The sequence below is a fragment of the Pongo pygmaeus genome, chromosome 18, assembly GCF_028885625.2.
Source record: "Pongo pygmaeus isolate AG05252 chromosome 18, NHGRI_mPonPyg2-v2.0_pri, whole genome shotgun sequence".
NCBI classification, from domain to species: Eukaryota; Metazoa; Chordata; class Mammalia; order Primates; family Hominidae; genus Pongo; species Pongo pygmaeus.
In genome coordinates, this window is record NC_072391.2 from 58,307,864 (window position 1) to 58,333,857 (window position 25,994).

General features: G+C 35.5%; 1 protein-coding gene across 1 annotated transcript in view; it reads left to right on the forward strand.

The window, feature by feature from the left end:
* Window positions 1-280: 280 nt before the first annotated feature.
* LOC129015170 (uncharacterized) overlaps window positions 281-25,994 on the forward strand; it is a 125,268-nt gene continuing 99,554 nt past the window's right edge. Inside the window, exons 1-3 of the mRNA XM_054452760.2 lie at window positions 281-445; window positions 1,567-1,764; window positions 15,983-16,429. Of these exons, the coding sequence (XP_054308735.1) occupies window positions 281-445; window positions 1,567-1,764; window positions 15,983-16,429 (810 nt within the window). The remainder of the gene's footprint in view (window positions 446-1,566; window positions 1,765-15,982; window positions 16,430-25,994) is intronic.

Below are 25,994 nucleotides of genomic sequence, written 5' to 3' on the forward strand. Positions count from 1 at the left end.
TTGCCAGACATATGTCTTGTTTTTGTTTTTGTTTTTTTCCCTTCCTTCTTACGTGCTTTCCTTCCACATTCATATTAAAACCATACCTGGCTTTGAAGGTCTCATACCATTGTCTTCCTGATCCACTTGCCTTACTTAATGCAATCTTCCCTTTCCCCATGATTTATTATCATTTCAGATGTATTCAACTCAATTTATAAAACAAGAAATGCATGACAAAGTGCTTTGAGGATTACCAGCTTTAGGATCACTTGGGTCCTATTATAGCAAGTTACCAAAAATGGGTCTCATGGAAGAACTCATGGCTGAAAACTTCAACATCACCATTGCACCAGAAGTGGAGAAGAGGGAAAACCTCTCAGAAACAAGGTGGCGAGATATCTGTATGGGAGCTCTGGAAAGTTTATCAGCTGTGCAAGATGTTTACACGTTTCTGAATGCAAAAGTTAAAGTTGAAAAAGAGACATAGTTTTGCCTTCTGTCATTCAACAGACATTAGTTAAGCATTCACTATGTGCCAAACAGGTTGTTAGGCTCCAGTTTCTTGGAGGTCAGCAAAATATCTTAAATGTATTTTGAGGAGGCAAGCAAGAAAGTAGTAGTAGGACAATTTTAAACAATGGTAAATGATGCATAAAAAATAAAACTGAGTGATGTGTTCATGTCTGAGATTACATAGTCAGGGAAGATTTCACTGAAGAGGTGACGGTTGAGTTAAGACCCTCATGACAAATAGAGGATAGCCCAAACCAGGACTGAGATTGGGGGAAGAGAGAGGGCAGTGTTCCCAGAAGAGGAAAATGTATGTGCAAAGGCCTTGGGGTGACAACATGCTTGGTGTGTTTGAGGGCACGGAAGGAGAGCGTGGGTATTCATGAGCATGCCCTGGAACTTTACAAAATGTCATATGAGAGGTAGGCTGAGGCTGCATGTTATGAAGTATTCACAGCCATAAGGAAAACTAATTATGTTTTAACTCTAATGACAATGAGAAGCCGCTAGAATATTAAACAAGAGTCTGTTGTGACTAGTAGTTTTCTCTTTCTTTTTTTAAAAGTGATTTCTCTCCTCTCATTCTTATTCTCCAAACTTCCCAGCACAGACACAGATACTTTTTGGCAATAGATGTGACTCATCTTTTTTTTTCTCTCTGTCTCTCCCTTTTTCTCTCCTTCTGCATTATGTTTGTGTGTATATACATATGTATAATATTTTATTTATGTCTTATGAGATACTTCCATGAACACGTTGCAGGTTCTACAAACTAAAATATTTAAATATGTTCACGCAGTAAAGTTTAGTTTATAGTCAGCTGAGATAATACTAAAACACCATCTAAATGGTGAGAGATGTTGGTAGAATAAACACCAACACTACAGGTAAAAATTCAAAACAAAGCAAAACCAAAAAACGTCCCCAGAAATTGAAATCTATGTCTTTTTCATTGTTGTTTTGTTTTGTTAATGCTACGGTTTCAGTTCTTCAGAAAGAAGATTAGGCAGTGACACATTCTCAGCAAGATTCATATGATTCCTTGGGAGTTCTGAAGATGTGATGACCCTTTAGATCTGTGTCACGTTGGAACAAGAGGGTTTGGATTCTGTATCTCCACATGAACTAGTCATTGGATTGAGGCTACTTAGAAAAAGAGATAGATTTCTGGGCAAATCAATTATCCAGGAGGGTTTACAGGTGGAAACTCCCTGTCAGCAACATCAGCTGCAGCTGAAAATACAAGCCCTTCATTCCCGAATGGGGATCTGGGTAATATATCACAGCCTTCACTCTATTCCACTTAATCTTCATATATTTCTCAAACATTATAACTGATCTCCAAATTATTTCTGAAACTACCTAAGATTTTCCAGGTGGTAAGCATGGAAAATGTCCCACCAAAGATGTCCACATCCTAATCCTAGGGACCTATGTTCATTTATATGGCAAAAGGGAATTTACAAAAGTAATTAAGCTTAAAGATTATCCTGGATTATAAAGACAAAATTTCTTATATTTGGTTTCTTATATGACTAAAAGTGATACAAGTGACTTGAAATCAGAAAAGGAGATGTAACCACAGAAGCAGAGATTAGAATGATGCTATTGCTGGCCTTGAAGATGGAAGGAGGCCATGAGCCAAGCAATGTAATCAGTCTCCAGGACCTCTAAAGGACAAGGGAATTGATTATTTCCTGGAATCTCCAGAAGGGAATACACCCCAGGCAACACTTTGGTTTTAGCTCTGTGAGACCCACTGTGGACTTTGGAACTCTAAGACAAGACACTTGTATTGACTTAGCCCACCAAATTTGTGGTAATTTGTTACAGCAACAATAGGAACCTAATACACACACCAAGACTAACTTTTCATCTTTCGGGGCTCTGTTTTTTCATCACGTCCTACTTATTAAACTCTCATGCTTCATTCTTCCCATTCCAATCTAAATCAACCCCATTTATTCATGTTAGCAAAACATCCAGCTTCATCCTTGGGCCTTTGAAAAATAGGTGATGGAAGGATAAGATATTTGGGGTAGTTTTGTCAAAATCTCACAGCTTTTATGCAGGTATCTCACAAATGGGAACAACATCCATAGTATATATTGTTGGGGGGGGACAAATAAGGTGTTATTTAATATATTCATCCATTCAAGAGGAATTTGTTATATCTATACTATATGCCAGGATCTATAGCAGACAAAGAAGATACAAATTAGGCCAAATAGAAATATAATTACAGCTTTAGTATCTATTGGAAAAACCAAGAATCTTTTAAATGCCTGTCATAGTACAAGAATAACAAATGTTATATATAGAAGTAGATCATGCTATGAATATCAATAACAAGGGAATTTGTCACAAAAAGCAGGACAGCTTAAAAGAGGAAGTGAGGATTAAACAAAGATCTGCCAGAAAATGAGGAGTTAGATGGGTAATGAAGTAATAAGAGAGTGTTCCAAGGAAGAGGCATGTTAAAGATTCTGATCTTTATTCTAATGCTAATAAGAAAATACTGATGTCTTTAAAATAGGGAGGGGCATGATTATACATGCATTGTGAAAAGCTCATTCCAGTCTAGCTGGAGGGATCAGAATAATAAGAGACTAATTAGGAAACAATTTTAAAAATCAAAAATTACACTATAATAGTTGTACTAGGATGGTAGTGGTACTCAGGAAGATAGGAGGAGGCTAGCGGTTGAATACAGATATTTGCAATCTTTGGTGGTAGAGAGAAGTCACCCAGCACTACGCTTGTTCCATTTCCTCCCTGGGATCCACTTCCCTGTCTTCTCTACCCTCCCCTCATCCATTACAGGCTGACATGTGCAGATCACATCAATGACTCTCTTGTCTTTTGTTTCTGACTGGATCCAGTTAATAGAAAGCATCAATAGGAAAACCAAGGATTTAAGATAATCAGGTATGGCTATTTATTCCTCTGATTACCACCCTGCAGGGTCACCTTGGAAGGCAGCATTCTCAACCAAAATTACTGCTCCTCTCAAGGCAGCAGATCTGCAAGACTGTCCATATGGATTCCAGAGACTCTTTTTGTCATAGAGGTCATAAAGAACCCAGAATACTGTCTTGTTGCTCATGGTAGCCCTGCACCCTGTCCACCCCATATAAAGACTCCCATAATCAATATATTTTAGAATTATTTTAAATGTGAGTGCCATCTGTTTCCAGTTGGTACCCTGACTAACTGAATGGATAAGGGAGATTAAATATCAAGAATGACTCATAGCGTTCTGGCTATATAAGAGGATTGATAATCGTGTAATTCACTGAAATCAGAAATACAGAAAGATTAACGTTGAAGAGAAACATCATGACTGAATGAATGTATTCTGGAAATGCTGAGTTATGGCTTCCTTTTATACATCCAAGTGGATATGCTTGGTGAAACATTGGTTCACTTATAAGACCAAAGCTAGTCAAGAAAGTAGCATAGGACTTCCTGTTAAGTATCAACCATTCCAAAAGAGGTCCAGAAAGGAAATGGAGGCAGAATACTGGTAGGAAATGGGCTTAAATAACCCAATAAAACAATCTTTGCCTTCGAAGAGGTGATTATTGCTTCTGCTCAACTAAAGTTGAAGCTTTCTGTGGGACAGAAATATGTCTTTTTTTTCCTAGTGCTCATCTTTGAATTGTGTACATTTGCTGTATCCATGCAACTTATGACATAGAAGCAATCCCCTAACACCATGTCTAACATAAAGTAGTTTCTGTGTGTCATCTGAATAAATGAATTTTGTACTATGTGTGGATTTTAATTATCCACAATACAAGTGAACATGGAAAACATGGAGAAAGCATTCCAAATAACACCCAACAGACTTAGCAACAACTTTAAATGTGCCTTTAGTGTTCTCTTGGAGAACATTAGCTTGCTTTTTTGCCTACACTACCATTCCAGTCGGAACAATCACATGAAGGCATTGAATCCTAGTCCAAGGTTTTAGTCCTCAGCTGAAAGTTCTAAGTCTTTAAAGTTCAAATTTCCTAATTTCACATTAAGAAATTAAATGGCAGTCTTGAAGTGACTTGTCCACAGAAATGCAATGAGTTACCAGAAGAGGTAACATTAAGAATGTAAATCTCTGAACATTCAATCTAGGCAATCTTTTCATTTAAATTTATTCCTCTCTTCTTTTTTCTTTTTTAGTTATGTAATGTTGTATTTTCTTTTGATAAAATAGAGAGACAAAAAGTACAAAAATAAATTTAAAATCATCCTTAAACACGCTAACAAACTCAACAAATTGTAAAAGGCAGGATAATGCCCCTCCATGAAAGATGTTCATGACAAAATCCTAGGGGCCTCTGCATATATTACCTTAGATGGCAGAAAGGACTTTAAAGATGTGATTAAAATTAAGGACCTTGAGACAGATAGTGCTCAATTATCAGGATGGGCTCAATAGAATAACAAGCCTCATTTAAACTGGAAGAAACATGTGGAAGAGAAGTCAAGGTTAGAGAGCGATTTGAAGATCATAGGATGGTGGCTTAGAAATTTTCCTTCATGTTCCCATGACCCAGGAAGACAGATGGCCTTTGGAAGCTGAAAAAGGTGAAGAAACAGAATTTCCCATAGAGCCCTGAACAGGAAGGTAACCCTGCTGACACCTTCATTTCAGACTCCACACCTCCAGAATGGTTAGACAACTAATCTGTGCTGTTTTATGCCATGAAATCTGTAGTCATTTCTTATGGCAGCAACAAAAAAATATATAGTTATCCACAATGTAATCTAATCATACAAATACTTAAAAGTGGAGAAACTTTCCTGGCTGCAGAGAATCAGCGAGATGTTATAAGAAAGAGAAAAAATGCTACTGTTTAATTTCTTGGTGTATAGCTTTCTAGTCTTTTTAAATTAAAAAACATTTTTCAGAACTAGAAATATTTGTTAGTTTTAGTTTTATAAGAATTATTTTTATATGTAAACGATTTATGTAACTATTATTTTTGTAATTTTTTTAATTTGAATTTTATTATATTTCTAGATTTATACATATTTTAGTTATTTATGCTAACATATAATACATTAAAATAATTTCTTGATTTTCCCAGTAAGTTTATAACCAAACCTAAATATCAAGTAAATATTTCCTTACAGTGAGAAGAAATCTTTATTTGTGTTTTATCCTTTATTTAGTTAATCTTTTAAACCATCTGAAATGTACATAAAAGAGGCAAGATATTTGTTTTTCCAAATTTTCAGAAATATTTTCTTATTGTGTAATCTGTCCTTTCTTTATTAATTACAGTGCCACTTTTATAATATATTAAACAGGTATACCTGGGTACGTTTTAAATAATTTATATTCTGATCTATTAATATTTCTTTTTATATTTTGGACAGTGTTATATTATTTGCAAGTACTTACTTTCATTATGCCTTTTTACATTTGCCAATGTAACATTTAGCTTTCATGTTCTTTTTTGTTCAAATTTTTGCTGTTCTCACATCTTTGTGAATTTATATATACATGAATATATTATGCAACAGCAATAAAGACTTCAATGTATTATTTTAGAAATAAAAAATGATTTAGCTTAATTTAGAGAATTGCCATTTTAATAATGTGGCATTTTCCTATTCATGAACTAGGAATATTTCTCCATTTATTTGTCTTTTATATGCCTTAATAATGCTTTGTACTTTTTTCAGAAAAAAATTGCACATTCCTTATTGAATTTATCCCAGGATATATTTTATTTTTAGATCTATTATGTATGGTAACTTATCCTCCCTGTTATGATAGTTATTACAGAATATAGACAATGTAATGATACTATATACTGACTAGTTAACAACTCCCCAGTTGAACTCTCTTGTTACTTGTAAAAATGTTCTGTTGGGCATCATGGGTTTTGGCCATTATTCCAAATTTTTATGCAAATATGTTCATATGCTTTGCCTGGTCATAAGCAATTAAATATTTTGAAAATTGTACTTTTAGTGGCAAGAGGACCAGAATACCCTGACCTGTGATATTTGTCAGGCATCCATTGTAAGTATGGAATATTATTATAGTCAATGAGTAATATATGTTTGGTGTGTGACTAAATGTATTCCACAGTTATTTCCAAGGTTATCTTATATGTTTTGGTACTGTAAACCATTTCCAAATTAAAGCAAGTGTTATTTCTGAATGCTAGACTAAATGTGAAGGCAAAATGTTGTCTTATACACAGTAATTTTGATTCACATCAACATATTTTTGCCTGCTGATTCATTTGTCAGTACTGTAATGTGAGGTTCAATCAAGCTTAATGCTTGTAGAAGTCATAGAAACTAAAAGTAAGCAATAATTTTGTGTCTAAATCTGAAGAGTCATAAATAGTGCTGAATCTCTTGTCACACTAGTAATGCTAGTACTTTTTATCTAAAATGATAGCAGTCTCCTCTAGCTGACTTGTACAATAGAGCAATATCAGTAAGATAGATTTTTAATTTTTTTGGCAGCACAGATATCACTTAATGCGTTACTGATCTAAATTGCTACCTTAATTTGTTACAATGAGGTTTTAAGTGGGAATTTATATTAAATCACCCACACACGTACCTGTATTATTTCCTCCACACAAGAATTTATCACAGTTTCACATACGTGAATTACGTTCATAATTTCAGCTTGCTTCTTTTCCTATTTTTATTAAACTCAGGTTTTGAAACTGTTGTCTACTACATTCATATAATCAGGACCATAATATAACATTTATCTGCCAGCTGTGATACTCTTTCTTTATTTACTCAAACACATTATTTTTGGTCAATGTGGGCTTGGGAACAATGTGATGAACAAGAGAAGATGATGCTCTTTCTTTGAAATGTTGGTTGGTTGACAACCAAGCTTCTTAGCTTAAAACTGCATACAAGTTGGCACTATTAATATCAGATAGGAAAGACAGGAGGAGGAACATATGTTTCAGAGTTTCTTTAGTTCCTTTATATTTCTAGATAACTTGCCTTTTTGTTCACATTGTATTATTTCATAGAAAAATTCATGTATGTGAATAAAAAATGTTGACTAAATACAAATCACTTATGACATATTCAGATGATACATTGGCATGCTATGTCCATCTTTGAATGATTGTGAAGAGAAAATGCTAAATACCGGTGGGCTACTCCTTTCTCTGCCTCCTAAACTGATGGCCTCACCTTAGTGGTAGGATTAAAGAATAGAAAGAAATATTTTCTTATAGTAGTAGCTGACCATAGTTGCTAGAATCCCAATTTAATGCCAAACTTCAAACTCTACTACCATTGGTTTATTTCTGCAGGTCAGTGAGAAAGAAGAAAAACCAAAAAACAGTTTTGCAGACTCCCAGAACTTCTCAAGAACCTATCCTCGGACTTAAATATGTATTCCTACTGCATACTATTCTTATTTTTACTCACTTTTCTAACTTCATCAAGGTTTCCAACCAGTCATTTTTCTAGCAGGCTGTAGTGCATTCCTAGACAATCCCACAATACTTCCTACATCCATGTCAAAATTTAAGCTTGTATATCCATAATATTGTAAAATTATCTTATTATGATACACACAGTATTTTGTTGTCCTAAGTTGTTAGGTGTCAGAGAAAAATTTCTTTGGTGGTAATTTTAATACTAGTTGGTTAGCTTTTAAATGCAATCAAACCATATTATATTTAGGTGAACATTTTGCCAAGAGTCAGATGTTTACTTTTTGTGAGAGTTTATGGACACAAATACATATTGAAATAACCACTTCATTCTTTCTTCTCTGTACTTTTAATTTTATGTACAAGTGTATGAGTTTGTGTGTGTGCATGTGTGCTAAGACAAATTTTATTCAGCTATGCTTATTTATGAAAGTAGATTCAATGACACTTCTAAAAATATGAAGAATTCCAGGACTTTATTTTCACAATTTTTATCCATTATGCATTTCTCCTATTGTTGCACAAATCAGTCATATGTAAAGAAGAATCTAGAGAGAAGCATGGGAAATTTTGATATGTGTATTTGATCTGTCTCGAGCATCATTTCAGATTTTCTCATCCAACTCCTATCTTTCTTTCCTCTCCCTATCCTTCTCTCCCTCTTTCCTCTCTCTCTCAGGACTCTACACTCACACAGCACCTACATTCATTGGAAAAGCGTCAGGGCATGAGATTTGGCCTCCTGATAAGCTGTTGAGTGGTTAGAGGCTATAACCTAGAAGAGTACAAATTTTAGTATCCGGTGGCATGAGATATTGAGCAATACAAAGCAGGAAATAAAATGAAGCTTGCCTGATTGAATCATATTTCTTTCTACCATATTTGGATTACTCTAAGATGGTACTGTTTCATGCCACTCTTTTGGGTGGTGTCCCAGGTGCTGAGCAAAAATGTCTACTACTTGCCTGTGCTCAGAGATGGCCAGTGTGATGATGCATCCTATACCATCACATTTGCATCTTGCCTTGCCTTGGTTCCCTTTTCAAATTTATCTTTACTGCCCTGGAATTTCACCACTGAAACACAGGGATAGCATTTTAATATTTGTCCAAGCCCTCTTCTTGGAAAGCTGAGTCTGACCAATGAAAGAGAAATACATAGAACGGAGAAAACAAGGTTTTCAGGAAAAGGTGCAGTGCTACGGTAATGATGTGGCAGAGCAAGAATCCATAAAGCCTAAATGACTAGGATGCAAAGGCCAGATGCAATAAACAAGACACTAGGATCAACGGAAGGATCATAGGGAATAGGCAGGAGGAAACTGAGGGATAGAGAAGAGCCTGGAGACCGGGGCTTTGAGAGAAAATGGAAAGGATTTTAATCATATCATTTGGATTGAGAGGTTTGGAAAGAAAAGCTGATGGAAATCAGACTGAGGCTAAGTACATTATGATCAGTAGATTGGAGTAGAAGATAAATTACTGAGGACAGAGAAAGCAGAACTGTCAGATGGGAAACAATATAAATGTTTGAGGATAAGGTATAAAAACTTCAGGTGAGAGTTACTGAGAAGTAGATATATAGAAGCAAGGACAAGAAAAGTATCATAGCTAAGACATGTCAGGTGAATAGAGTTAAAAGAGTAATAATAATGACAGCAAGGAAAAGAAGAGGGAGAGGAGGAAGACAAGAAAGAAGAGAAAGGAAATGAGGAGAAAGGGAAGGAGAAGGAAATATTGCAGGTTTTTTTTTTCTTTTCTTTCTGGAAGTCTGACCTCTCCTTTGAAAATTGGAAAAGGGTTTATGACTTTCCATTGGAATAATAGCCCTCAGTCTCTTGTCTTCCAAACTTAATTTGTTTTTTATTGTATAAGTTAAGCTACACTCTTTTTGTATGTCCATCTATCTTGCCCCTAGAAAAGCTATGCTCTATTAAACATATGGATAACACACTGTGGATTTGGTTCTTCTGGCTACCTCAAGGGCCACGCTATACATTATGATAATTTTGAAACCCGGCTTTTGACAATTAGTCAAGTAAATACATCTAGTCTCTATATTTGTTTTTGTAGGTTCTCTTGTTCTGTTGGAATAGGTCATGACAGTTTTCTGATAGCAACTTCTATTTTTCATCCTTGGCCTCGAAAGAGTCTACCTCTAAGTTTTTCAATGATGCTGACACTTCAGTCTGTTGCTGATCACGTAGGTAAAGTATCTTCTAGGACCTTAATTCAGGAATCTGATGGGATTCCTTCCTTTATGTAGTATGTACTCTCTAGAGTATGTACTTCTCTGAGTCTTTTTTGTCTTTTATTTTCTGTCACAGCAGTTCTGGCAGTCCTTTTCTGTAAGCTAACAAGACTTATCCTAGGAGCCTGTTAGGACCATCTTCCAGTGCCTTTGTCAGCATGTTCAACCCTGTATTATGGAAAAGTTTTCCCATCTTGCTAATGATATTTTATTTTAACTGGAATCCTCAGGATCTGGTACCCAATCATTTTTTTCAATATTGGACAGTACATGTTGGGGAGTAGGAGGGTGGTCCTGAAGAAATAGTGCATTTCTGCCTCAGTTATGTTGAGACTTAAGCTTAGTTAGTTGTCTTGTGGCCTGGGGCGGGTAGCAGTGGTAGATCCTAAGAGAATATATGTCACTGTGTGTGGCAGAAGGTGCTTTATAATAAAAAAGCAAAGCCAGGAAATAGGGGCTTCAAGATTTACAGCTAGAAGACCTCCATAGACCCAAAGGGTTCTGTGAAGTCTGGGGATCTTAAGACCTTTGGGTGCATTGATTGCATGGATTTGTGTATCCCCTTCTCAGCCTCAGAATCTCAGTTCTTCCTTATCAGGGCTCTGACTTTGGCATAGCAAACCTGCTGGGATTGAGAATTCAGCCTTCTCTGGAGCTCTACTAATCCTATCATTAAGTTTCATACCTGATTCTCAACTTTCATGAGACTCTGGCTGCAGGAAAGGAGAGTGTCTTTGTATGAAACCAAAGAAGTCCTCTGGAATTTACACTTAACCTTTATTTGTTGAATTTTCACCAACAATCTTTCATTGTTCTTCACCAATTAATTGACTACTTCCAGAAATTTTCACTGAATTTATTCGTTCTTAAATTACTGTTTTCCTTCTACTTTTACAACATCTGGATCATCGCACTTACTACTATATTTCCTTCTACTGGCAACCCATCTGAATGTGACCAGGTGAATGTTTTGATGGGTTTGCTGCTCCCACATGACAGAGGCTGACGGTACTCCTTCCACCTTCTAGCAAGGATTGGAGTTTGGAGTGTCAGCCTGCCTGCCAGGGAGCCATCTTCAACATTTCATTTTAGACACTGCTTCTCAAACCCTATGCAAATGTCAGGTATGAGAAAACAGGTTCTAAGACAAATATTTATATGGAGAAATTTTATTGGTGAATGGCTTTAGCATCAACATCTGCGGGAAAAGCTGTACTCTTGTTGAAATGCTAAAAGAAACGCATCTTCTAAACCCATAAGGAGCTCAAAAGCTGGGGAAACTTTTCAAATTATCCAAAAGGCTATTCAAGCCTTTATATTCTTGCATTGAGTAATTATTTCATATGGGTTGCCTTTGAACGGAGCATAGATGTGGGGTAAAGTGGCTCACTGGAAATTTCTAGAGAGCGACTTAAGCAATATATTTCATCAATAACCCAGAAGTTTGCGAGACTGAGTGATTTTGTCCTGAGAAAGTGGATCTGGGAAATACATTCATTTATATATTCAAGAAATAAGGCAAATTCATTAAAATACATTTTTAAGGTAAAGGCAATATCACAAAATATCTGCTTTGTTGCTGTTGAGCTGCAGTTTTTTTCTTTCAGATTTTTACCAGCCTGAGTGGAGAGATGATGGTGATCAATAAAAAGATTAATATTATCCATAAAAATAAAAACAAACCAGTGGTCAGCTCTCCTGGACATTAGGACCCAAGAAGAATTTTTTTCTGAGCTCTCATAAGTAGAACACTATGCAATTAATGTACAATATTTTAAATAACATCTTTATAATAAGCAATATGGAGTTTCATGTAAGCATATCTATAATATCTCACAATAAGAAACAGTATCTCAACTCATTGTCAAATTCGTTTAAAGTCATCAATCAGTATAAGCTATAATGAGAGCATGACTCTCAAATGACCTGGTTTTAGCTATTGATAAATTTTTGAGTACCTCAAACTGTGCATCCATCCAGTATTTCTCTCCAAGTATTGCTCCTATCAGCATAGCCTACTTTTAAATACTCCGTAAACTAGAATAAACTTCATCGTTTTAAGAACAGAATTTCTGGTGAGTTTCCTTGTCAGTTCAAACTAGGTACTCTTTTTCTTTTTCACACAGGTAGTATTGACTATATTTGTCACCAAGTAGAATGAAAAAGAAAATAAATTTCTATGAGAAGATAAACAAGTACATGCCCATAGACTCACGAATGCAAATACACACATAATGAGTTTACCTTAAAATCTCACATGTAGCAAGTATTTACAAATTTACTGGGGTCAGGGAGAAGAGTAGACCATGTCAGACATTGGTCTGTGTCAAAAATGTTTCTGATCCAATAATTATTTTTCCACAATATATTAAAACTTGCAAAAAGAAACCTTATTTTATTTATAGGAACACAAAGAGATATTTATTTGAGAATACCAAGTCATACTTCACTAGTTAAAAATAAACATCCATGTAAATTTAAGTTAAAAATAAAATCAATGTAAATAAAGTATCATGTGTCCTTTTTTGCTTTTGCACACAGAAAACTTAGCTCTAGTCAGTAGCTCTTAGCTCTTCAAGGGATGTAACCACGTCTTCCTTAATTGTTGTAGGAGTGTTTTGATGTATCTGATTTCTTTGATGCTGGTACCAGATTAGATTTTACGTAATTTCAAAAGTAGTTGGGAAAAGTTCCATCAGATAGAGCAAACTGGATTTACCATTTCGTCTGAAAAAAACAAAACAGACAAACAAAATAACATTTTTATTCTATGCTTAATGAATAAACTTTATTGTTAGAACAGTATCAGGTTCACAGCAAATTGAATAGAAAATACAAAGACTTCCCAGATACCTCCTGTCCTCCCCCACGCACATTACCTCCTCTACCATCCACATCCTACACCAGAGTGGTACACTTATTACAATAGATAAACCTACATTGACATTATTATCACCCAAAGTCCATAGCTTACATTTAAGATTCACCTTTGGTGTTGTATATTCTATGGGTTTGGACAACTTTATTATTTCATACATCTACCAGTATAGTATCGTAAATAATATTTTCCCTGACCTAAGAATTTCCTGTCTTCTACTACGTATTCATCCCTCCCTCCCTCCTAACCCCTTGCCAACCACTGATCTTTCTGCTACCTCATAGTTTTGCCTTCTTCAGAATGTTACATATTGGAATCATACAGTATATAGCCTTTTCATATTGCTTCTTTCAAGTAGTAGCAGGCATTTAAGTTTCCTCCATGTCTTTTCATGGTTTGCCAGCCCTATTTTTCTTTCCCCTCCCCTTTATTAAGGGTTTAATAATGTTATATTGTCTGTATGTGCGAAGTTTATTTATCCATTTACCTACTGAAGGTTATGTTGGTTGCTTTCAAGTTTGGGCCATCACGAATAAAGCTGCTACAAACATCCATGTATAAGTTTTATGTGAATGTAAGTAAGTTTTGAACTCATTTGTAAGAACACCAAGGAACATAATTTGGGGTTTTCCAGCTACCTTTCTACTACTGATTTCTAGTTTAATTCCATTGCGGTCTGAGAGCAGACATCATGTGATTTCTATTATTTTACACATTTAATAAGACGTGTTTTATGGCCCAGAAAGTGGTGTATTTTAGTGACTAGTTCATGTAAACTTAAGAAGAATTCTGCTGTTGTTGAAGTAGTCTATAGATGTCAATAATATCCCATTGATTAATAGCACTGTTGAGTTCAACTGTGTCCTTACTGATTTACTGCCTAGAGGATCTGTCCACCTCTGATAGAGAGATATTAAAGTCCTCAATTATAATAGATTTATCTATTTCTGTTTGAAGTTTTATACATGTTTGCCTTACAGATTTTGATCTTTTATTATTAGGCACACACATTAAGGTTTTTTATGTCCTCTTGAAATATTAACCCCTTTATTATTATATGATATTCATCTTTATCCTTGATAACTTTTCTTGCTCTGAAGTTTGCTATGTATAAAATTAATGTAGCTACTTCCATTTTCTTTTGATCAGTGTCACCATAGCATTTCTTTCTCCCTCTACTTTTAATCTACATGTCTTTATATTTAAAGTGGCTATTTTGTAGACAATATAGATTTGAGTTTTATATTTTGCCTTATTCTAACAATCTCTTTTTTAATTGGAATATCTAAACCATTAAATGTTTAAAGTGATTATTGATATAGTTGGATTAACGTATTTGTTACTGTTTTCTATTTGTTGATCTTATTTTTATTTCTGTTTTTGTCTTTTTTTTTTTTTTTGCCTTTTGTGGTTTTAATTGGGCAGTCTATATCCTTTATTTTCCCTCCTTTCTTGGCATATCTACTTTTTTTTTTTTTTTTTTTTTTTTTTAGTTTTTGCACTACAGCTTGCATATTGTCAACTAATCTAAGTCCACTTCCAAGTAATACTACAATAGTCCCCCCTTATTCGCAGGGGATATGTTTCAATACCCATAGGTATTGCTTGAAATCACAGATAGTACCAAACCCTGTATCAACTATGTGCAGCAGTTGATCCAATAACTGAGACAGAATCTTAAGGGAAAATAAGTGGCTGGTTAGGTGCCCCGGACAGCATGGATGTGCTTGATGTAGGGATAGTTCACATCCAGAGCAGCAAAGAGTAGAATGGTGGAAGATTTCATCACACTACTCAGAACAGAACGCAATTAAAAACTGATGAATTGTTTACTTTTGGAATTCTCCTTTTAATATTTCCAGGCAGTGAATGACAGCAGGTAACTAATACTGTGTCCGAAATTGGTGGGTTCGTGGTCAGACTTCAAGAATGAAGCCACGGACCCTCGCGGTGAGCGTTACAGTTCTTAAAGATGGTGTGTCCAGAGTTTGTTCCTTCTGATGTTTGGACGTGTTCAGAGTTTCTTCCTTCTGGTGGGTTCATGCTCTCGCTGGCTTCAGGAGTGAAGCTGCAGACCTTCGCGGTGAGTGTCACAGCTCATAAACGCAATGTAGACCCAAACAGTCAACAGCAGCAAGATGTATTGCAAAGAGTGAAAGAACAAAGTTTCCACAGTGCAGAAGAGGACCCCAGGAGGTTGCAGCCCCTGGCTCCCACAGCCTGCTTTTATACCCTATTCCCACCCACATCCTACTGACTGGCCCATTTTACAGAGAGCTGATTGGTCCATTTTACAGAGAGCTGATTGGTCCATTTTACAGAGCGCTGATTGGTCTGTTTTGACAGGGTGCTGATTGGTGCATTTACAATTCCTGAGCTAGACACACAGTGCTGACTGGTGTATTTACAATCTTTTAGCTAGAGGTAAAAGTTCTCCAAGTCCCCACAAGATTAGCTAGACACAGAGCACTGATTGGTGCATTTACAAACCTTGAGCTAGACACAGAGTGCTGATTGGTGTGTTTACAAACCTTGAGCTAGACACAGCACACCGATTTGTGCATTTACAATCCTTTAGCTAGACATTAAAGTTCTCCAAGTCCCCACCAAATTAGCTAGATACAGAGTGCTAATTGGTGCATATACAATCCTCCAGCGAGACACAAAAGTTCTCCAAGTCCCCACCGGCCTCAGGAGCCCAGCTGGCTTTGCCTAGTGGATCCCATGCTGGGGCTGTGGGTGGAGCTGCCCATCCGGCACAGCTCCCCCCTTGGGCGGTGGATGGGACCTGGCGCCCAGGAGCAGCAGGCGGCGCCCCTTGGGGAGGCTCAGGCGTGCGGGAGCCCACGGGGGAGGGGCGGGGGAGCGCGGGGGTGGTGGCTTGGGCATGGCGGACTGCAGGTCTGGAGCCTTGCACCACAGGTAGGCGGCGGAGGCCCGGCGAGAATTCCAGCGCATTCTGGGCGGGCCAGCACTGCGGGGGGACCGGGCGCAGTCTCCACAGCTGCTGGCCCCGGTGCTGAGCCCCTCACTGCTGGGGCCGGCGGCTCTGCGGGCCACTCGGAGTGCGGGCCCTGCTGAGCCCGCGCCCACCCAGAACTTGCTGGCCCGCGAGTGCAGCGCGCAGCCCCTGTTCCCGCCCGCGCCTCTCCCTCCCCATCTCCCGGCAAGCAGAGGGAGCCGGCTGCAGCCTCGGCCAGCCCAGAGAGTGCCTCCCATAGTGCAGCGGCGGGCTGAAGGGCTCCTCAAACGTGGCCAGAGTGGACGCCGAGGCCGAGGAGGCGCCCAGAGTGAGCGAGGGCTGATAGCACGTTGTCACCTCAATACCACAGAAATTGAAAACAGAGATAAAAGGAGACTATATCAGCTCAAGGTCAGTGTAATTACATTATAATAACAAAATATTCTCATTTCCTTTCTCTGATCCCTTACATAATTGATTCATTGGTATCATTAATTTCATTTTTACATAAGAAAATATATGCAAAAGCTTATATACACATACATAATTGAACACATTGTTTCTACTGTAATTTGAATATGATCTGGTAGATAAACTAAGAATAAGAAAAAATATGTAAGATTTTACTTTACCTTCAGGCGTTCGTTCTCTAATGCCCTTCCTTTCTTTATATAGATCTTCTTTTCTGACCTATGTCATTTTTTCTTCTCTCTGAAAAATTCCTTTCAACATTTCTAGCAAGACACATTTACCAGCAACAGATTCCCTCATATTTTTGTTTTTATGAGAAAGTCTTCATTTCTCCTTTACTTGTGATGGATAGTTTTGCAGACAAAATTTTAGTCTTGTGGGTTTTATTTTTATTATTGTTGTTCTTCTTTTTCTCTATGCTTTAATTCTCTCTAATCTCATTTTGTTTGCATGGTTTGGGAGGATAGGTAAGATGTAATTTTTATCTTTGTCCCTCTTCAGATAAGATTTTTTTTTCACTCCTCTGGCTTCTTTCAAAATTTTGTTTTGTTTTTCATTAATATGATATGACTAGTTGTAGGTTGTTTGCTTTGCATTTATCTCATTTGGTATTCTCTGAGATTTCTGAATGTGTGATAGTTGACATTAATTTTGGGAAATTCATATATTTACTTCAAATATTGCTTCCATTTATCTCTTCCTGTCTTCCTCTTCTGATATTCCAATTATGTGTTAGGGTTTTCACAGCTACACTTTTTGTAGTTGGCCCACCGTTCTTGGATATACTGTTCTGCATTTTCCAGTCTTTTTTTTTTTCTCTTTGTTTTTCAGCTTTGGATATTTCTATTGTCATATTTTCAATCTCACAGATTTTTTTCATCAGCCATAGCCTGTCTTCTAATTAGCTCATCAAAGGCATTCTTTGTTTTATTACAATATTTTTGGTCTGTAGCATCTTTTTTGTTTTATCTCCCTGCATACATTTTCCACCTGTTTTTTCATGTTGTCTACTGTTTCCATTCGAGCTTTTAGCATTTTAATTACAGTTGTTTTAAATTTCTGGCCTAATAATTGCAACATCATGGCCATTTCTTATTCTGGCTTTGATTCTTGTTCAGTTTTTTCAAACTGTGTTTTTTTGCCTTTTATTAAACCTTGTAATTTTTTCTTAAAATCTGAACATAATAGACTACATGAAAGAAATTTGAAAATAACCCTTTAATAATGTGGTATAAGGTATGGAAAGAGAAAAAGTGTTCTATATCCCTATAATTAGGTCTGAACTTTTCAATGAGTCAATGTCCCTGGATTGTGAATGTTAATAGTGCTCCTCAGTCACCACTTCCCTTTATGGGAGATGGGACAGAATGGCTAAAAGGGGCTGGAGTTGGGTATTATACTTAACCACACATGGAGGGCTAGAGCCTGCTGTAGCTGGCTATTTCCCTTCACTCAGGTAGGTTAGGCTCTGATAAAACCCTAGCAGGTTGGACTCTGGAAAATAATTTCTCCTGAGGCCAGAGCTTGTTAAAAAGAACAAAAGGAACAGAATGCTCAGAAATATTTCAACATGATTGATTTCCCTTTCTCTTGTTGAAAACATGACTTTTTTTTCATATTCATTGTGAGGACCTAGTAGAGCTCCCACAGGTAAAAACTTAAAGTGTGGGACCTCTCTGTGACTAGGGCTCCTTGGAGGTTTAACTCATATTTGTCGACATCGATTCCCTAGAAATTTGTTCATTACAGTTAGACATTCCCAGCTGTTTCCCATGGAACTTTCTGCTCATGGATTTCTGCTTCAGTAAGTTATGATTGTCTGTATCGGCACATACCTCTTTCTAACAGTGGTTTGTCTTATGACCTTACTTCTCTAATGGATGTAAGGAAAGTTGCTACTTTTAAAAAAAATTGTTCAGCGTTTTCCTTGTTGGTAGGTTGGAGTGGTGACTTCTAAGTGCCTTTCCAGACCAGAAACTGGAAGCCCAATTATTAGAACAAACATTTCAATAAACTGGAAACCAGGCAATAGAGGACTGTAATCCCTGAGAGACAAGAAACAATCAAATTGTGCTCTATGATTGCCCCAGCTTACTGTTTTAAGAGAGTTTACAGGCACTGGCAAAGAGGAGAAACCCATGCAGATCTCAGTGGACTCCCTGAGGTGAGGGGACACAGCTGAGAGTTCAGAGTGATCAGGGTAGCTAGAGTTTTCAGGGCTGTTAGGTAGGAGAGCACACATATACAGAGAGAGAACTCTTAAGAACTGCAGAGGAGTGTTAGGAAGTATTCAGCTGAGTTCAAGGGAATGCATATGAGGCAACTACCTAAGGCTAAGAAAGAATCACCACCTGAAAGGATTAGAGGCAAAATGCCAGGTACTCCAACAGGACCAAGATTAGTTCCTGTTTCCACCAGCTAAATTCGACAAACTCATGATTCGTATGTCGCTAGATAGAGTATGAAAAGAATCTTGCCTAATTAGTGTGAAATAATTCATCCTAGACTGAATGCTGTATTGGTTCTGGCTAACATATCTTAAAAGCAGACACAAAGATATCAAGCTGTTTCCAAGTGACTTAACTGAATCCCCGAAGCTTAGACTATTTATTGTAATAAAAAGTATTCAGCACTCAACAAGGCAAAACGTATAGTGCCTGGCATCCTTTCAAAAATTATCAGGCATGAAAGAAGTAGTAAAATATGACTAATTATGAGGGGACAATGTCAATTAATCAAAATGAACCAGAGCTCTCAAAATGTTAGAATTAACAGACCAAAACATTAAAATAGTTATTCCAACTGCATCCCATATGCTCAAAAAGTTAAGTAGAGATATGGGATATATAGATAGATAATAGCCACCTAGCTAGATACATAGCTACATAGCAAGCTACACAGATATAGATATGCCAACTTAAAGTTCTAGATAAGAAACCCACAATGTCTGTGAGGAAATGCTCATTGGGTAGGAAGAAATGATGATTAGACATTGCAGAAGAAAAGCTTAGTGCATTTGAAAACATATTAATGAAAAGAATATTAAATTAAAACACAAAAGAAAATTTTAAAAGTGGAAGACAGAAAAATGTTTGAAGAAATAATGGTAATTTTTAAAATTTGAAACTATAAAGTCATAGATCATAGAAGCTTAAAGAACATGAAGCATAATAAACATGAAAAAATTATATAGGACTGTCATAATCAAAATGTTCAAAAGGGATAAGGAAGAGAAAAGCTTAATGTGAGCCAGAGAAAAAAAGACATTATATACAAAAGAGCAAAGATAAGGGAAACAGATTTCTTTTTAGAAACAAAGACAAGTGAAAAGATAGTGTAACATCTTTAAAGTACTGAAGTCTTTGCTTTTAAAATCAGAAACAAGACAAGGATGTCTGCTCTCATCACTTCTATTCAATTTGTACTAGATGTTCTAACTTGAACAATGAGGTACAAAAAAGAAGTAAAAAAGATATCTAAATGGGAAAGAGTGAATAAACTGTCTCAATTTTCAGACCTCATGATTATGTATGCAGAAAATTCAATTAGATCTACCAAAAAGCTACTATAGCAAATGAGTGAGTACAGCAGTTTCAAGATACAAGATGCATAAGTGAAATCAGTTGCATTTCTACCTATTAATAATGAATATTGCAAATTAAATTTATAAATATCATTCAAAAAAGCGTAAAAATATATCATATAAGGTTGATTTTGACAAAAAATTTGTAAGTTCTTTATATATGTACACCAAAAATCTATGCAATATTGCTGAGAGAAATTAAAGACCTAAAATTATATATATAAATATATATCATGTGCATATACACACACACATACATGCACAGTATACATTTATATAGTATTCTTAAGTTGGAAGACTTAATAGTGTTGAGATGCTTCTAAAATTAATCTACAAATTAAATAAAATTCTGATTAAAATCCAAACGGGCATTTTTTGTAGACATCAATAAACTGATTATAAAATTAATATGGAAATTTGATGGACCTAGAATAGCCAAAACATTTTTGAAAAAAAAATCAAAGTTGTAGAGTTAATACTACCTGATTTCACATGTCATTATAAGGCAACAATACTAAGAAAATGTGGTATTGTAGCAAATATAGACAAAAGATCAATGGAACGCAATGGAGAGCCTCAAATAATATTATGCATACATATGAAGAACTAATATTTTGATATAAGTGTAAAGGCAATTCAGTAGAGAAAGAATTGCTTTTGTAACCATTTGTCCTGTAAAATGGGGAATTATATATATAGACATTCCAAAAGAAAAGATTAGTGCACTTGAAGACATACTAATAAAGGCAATTTGAAATTCAAACACAAAGTAAAAGGAAATTTAAAAAGTAGAGGAGACAGATATTTGAAGAAATAATTTTTTTTATTTGAAGCAAAATATAAAGCTGTAGATTATCAAGGCTTAAAGAATATGAAGCACAATAAACATGAAAAAAATATATAGGATTGTCATAATCAAAATATTCAAAAGTAGTAAGATATATAGGTGACTTTATTAAATTATTTGGATTCTGTACAATTAACTCAAAATGGATTGTAGACTTAAACATAAAACCTAAAACAACTATAAAATTTCTGTTAGAAAGTATAGGTGAAAAATGATGACCTTGAGGTAGACAATGATCTCTTAGACATAAAACTACAAAAATAGTCCATCCACATGTATACCTATGTAACAAACCTGCATGTTCTGAGCATGTATCCCAGAACTTCAAGTAAAAAAAAAAAATAGTCCATGAAAGAACAAATTGATAAAATGGACTCCATCAATATTAACAGCTTATCATCATTGAAAGAACCAGGTAAGACAAGAAAAGGCAAGCCATAGACTGAATGAAAATTTTGCAAAAATAATTATCTGGTAAAGGACGTATTTCCAGAATATGTAAAGTACATTTAAAAACTCCATAAGAAAAACAACCCAATTAAAAATGGACAAAGTATAGGAACAGACACTTTACAAAAGAAAATACGTGGATAGGACATAAGCACATGAAAAGATGCTTAGTGTCACTGATCTTTAGGGAAATACAATTTGAAATCATAATGACATACCACTGCACACCTATCAGAATATCCAGAAAATAAAAACTGACCATACCAAGTTTTGGTGAGGATGTAGAGAAACTGAAATTCTGATACACTACTGGAAGGAATGTAAAGTGGTAGGATCAATTTAGAAAATATTTCAGCAGCTTTTTAAAAAGTTATACATACACTTACCAGATAATCCATCTATTTCTCTCCTAGATACAGTTTACCTTTGAACAATGCTGGGCTAAATGATGCCAACACGCTAAGCAGTCAAAAATTCATATATAATCTTTGATTCCCCCCAGAAACTTAACTATTAAAAGCCTACTGTTAACTGAAAGCCTTACCAATAAGATAAGTGGTAAATTAACACATATTTTGTAAGTTATATATGTGTGTGTGTATATATATATATGGTATACTGTACTCTTACAATAAACTAAGCTAGAGAAAAGAGCATGTTATTAAGGAAATAATAAGGAAGAGAAAATCTATTTCCTATTTATCAGGTAGAAGTAGTAAAGGTCTTCATCTTTGTCATCTTCACTTTGAGTAGACTGAGTAGGTTGAAAAGGAGGAGAGAGGAAAAGGAGGGAGAGAAGGGATTAGTCTTGCTGTCTCAGAGCTAGCAGAGGCAGAAGAAAATCAGTGTATAAGTAAACCTGCATCTTTCAAACTCATGCTGTTCAAGGGTCAACTGTATTTACCTAAGAGAAACCAAGGCACATGTTTATACAAAGAATTGTATAAGAATGATTGTAGTGGCTTTATTTGTAAAAGCCCCAAAGTGGAAGCAATATCAATAGGTGAATGGACAGACAACCTCTGGTGGATCTATGCAATGGGACACTATTCAGCAATACAAATGGACAGACTATTGATATATACTACAAGACAAATTCATCCAGAATAATTATGCCGAGTGAAAGAAGCCAGACCAGTAAAAGTACATACATGATTGTTCTATTTATATTAAATTATAGAAAGTGAAAACTAATCCATTGTGATAGAAAACAAGTAAGTGGGAAGGATGAAGAGGAGGAATTAGTGAGCTGAGCTTAAAGTGGATTACAAAGAGACACCATCAAACTTTTGGAGCAATCAAAATGTTCATTATCTGAATTTGGTGATGGTTTCATGGGTATATACATAAGACAAACGTATTAAATGCCTTAAATGTGTGCAGGCTGGAAATCCAGCACCCTGGAAATCTGGAAGAATTGATGTTGCAGATTTGTTTTCACGTATCAGTTGTATCGTAATAACAATGTTAAAATATTTAAAAAGAGATGAGCATGTAAACCATTTATAACAATAAATTTGAAAATATGAATTAAAAATTTTCTAGAAAAAAGATAATTTTAGTTACAGTGAAAACAACTGAGTTGTCAGTTTCTAACATGCACACACACATAAACTTTTATACAGATTGATGATAGGAAAGACAAACACTGTTTAATTGCTATTTTCTCTTTTTATAGATCAAGGAAACAGGGCAGAAGAAATAATATGGCGATGCAAATAGAGAAGTTAAAAATAATAAATACATAAGCAGCTTATTTTTTGTGATTTTTCCCATCTTGATCATAGTCCTAGGGAGAATGGATTGGCCTTCCTCTTTCGATTCATTATTTATTTGAGCATTTTATAATAGGTTTCTTCTTTTTCTTTATTCTTTTTCAGATTATTTTCTATGTCTATTACCAAAACATTTTTTAAGAAAAATTGCACCAGGGAAAAAAAAAAAGCAGTAATAACAGCAACAACAACGACGCTTTCCTGAGATGTTTACTTGGGGTCTTTCAGCTCTGGTTCGTCAATAAATGGAAGCACTTTTCTAAGGCAGAAAATAGAATAATAGGAAAAATGTTTCTGAATCAATGATGAGAAGATGAAAGGAAACGTATTTAAAATTCAGTTTGAAAAGAGTAGTTGGAAAAACCAGATTTGTGTTTTTCTTATGCTAATTGGCATCTCTGTTTTGATATCTACCTATATTTTAAACATAAGTATCTAGAAGCTTGAACTTATTTTTTTCTCCAACCTTCTCTATTAGTAATACCTTATCTACTTAAGCAACCAATGACAAAATATTTAGATCATCATTTCTCTCCCTACTTACTCACCTAGAAATAATTGATCCTGTCTTCTAAGTACTTGTAATAAATGTATTAAAGAGGTAAACTTGTGGAAAGTGATCAAAATATAACTTTAATTTTGTATTGTACTGCTCTTTAAAATGTATTAGTTACTGAAAAAAATCACCTCTGTTATTGCATGAAATCTCTACAGCAGATTCCATAATTTCTCTGCTTGCTTTAGATAATAAAATATCTTAGGTTCAATTTTTGCTGTAAACATCTTCATTGAGAAGTCATCAAATCCCACATTGATTAACATTTTAATGTTCTATTAAGATCAAGATTTCTCCCACCTCTATGACTAGGACTGGCTTTGAATTTGGCACCTTCTTCTAGACAAAAGAGTGTAGCCAGCTAGTTCTCTCTCATTCATTTCTTCTCTCAGTAGCTCGTGGTTATCAGTGACCTCTTAAGTACCGACACATGCAAGAAAAAAAAGAAGAAAAAAAACACGGCTTTACTGACAAGATACTGTTTATATTACTCAGTGTTCTCCAGAGAAAGAGGACGTCTAAGATAGATAGATATACACACACACACACGTATGTATATATAGATATATGTGTGTATATATGTCCATAAATATATATGTGTGTGTACACACACGCACACATGCATATATACAGTTGACAACATGGGTTTGAACTGTGTGAGTCTACTCATACATGGATTTTCCTCCGCCTCTGACAACCTTGAGATAACAAGACCCCTCCTCTTCCTACTCCTCAGCCTCCTCAAATACGACAATGAGGATAGAAACATTTATGATTATCTGCTTTCACTTAATAAATAGTAAATATATTTTCTCTTTCTTATAATTTTCTTTTCTCTAGCGTTATTGTTAGAATGCTGTATACAACACATATAACATACAAAATATGTGTTAATATACTATTTGTGTTTTCAATAAGGCTTTGGGTCATCAGTAGGCTATCAGTAGTTGAGTTTAGGGGCATTCAAAAGTTATACACAGATTGTTTGACCGCTTGGGCATCACCACCTCCGACGCGTGCATTGTTCAAGGGTCACCTGTATGTACATATAAGGAATTGGCTTACATGACTATGGAGACTGGGAAGTCCAAAATCTGCAGTGTGGTTTATCAGGCTATAAATCCAGAAGACTTGATGTTGCAGATTTGTTTTTAAGGTAGTCTCTGGAAAATTTCCTTTTGCTCAGAAAGGCCAGTCTTTTTGTTCTATTCAGGCCTTCAACTTACTAAATAATGCCCATGTACATTATGGAGGGGAATCTGCTTCAATGTGCATTAATTTAGATGTTAATCTCATCAAAAAATCACCACCAAAGTTGACACATAAAATTAACCATCACACCATTATAAAGGGACTTTACTCCCAGTGAGCTTAGCAGATGCTTAAAACTGATGTCTTATTTAATGACTTCTGTGGAGCCTTCCTGTGATAACTGATGTACTGTGTCCCTTTGCCTACATCTACTCATTCATTCCCTAGATGTCTACAGATCCTCTTTGTTCTTTCTTGGCTGTATTCCATTGTCCTTCCCACATGTGCAATGGGGCAGGAGTCAAGCAGTACTAGGGTACCTACCTTGTGACTCATTTCTGCACCCCCCCAAAAGTCAAATATCCTGATATCCTGTGTCCTTGTCTCATATATTCAAAAACACTTGTAATCTAATAATTAAGTGAAGTTTTTGATAAAAGATGTTCATTTAAAAATTATAAAAGAAGCAAGGAAGGTGCAATGACAAGTAGAAGAAAGGAACAAAAACAGAAGTATGAGCTGAGTTCTGGCTTCAAGGTATCTAGAATACATTATTTAGAAAGAAATAGATGGGTAATAATCATATGTTATTAGTGTAAATAACTTTGCAAGACCATCACCAAATAAGTTATTGCATACTCTCTGTGTACAAGAATATGAACAATTTTCCACCCAGCCGGCAAAAACAATATTAGAGAATAAATAGCTTAACTTTTAAGAAATGTTACAATTACTCAATTGTAGTGTAGTAAAATAAATGTGCTGTTTTAGTTCTAACATAAGCATCAGGGCTATCCTGAAATTACAGCAAGATCAAAAACAAATCTGCATAATGTTCCTAGTGTCTAGTCATGTGAATTTACTACAATGATACCAGCAGAACTGGAAAAAATAAAATCAAGTATCACAAACCTATTTAAACTCCCATCCCTGTGTACATTTTGGAACAAGAAAAAAAAGGTATTAATCAGTATCTGTATCCCACATGACTTTTATACTTTGCAGTCTTATGGAATAGTATGATTTTTTTCCACTATGTTTTA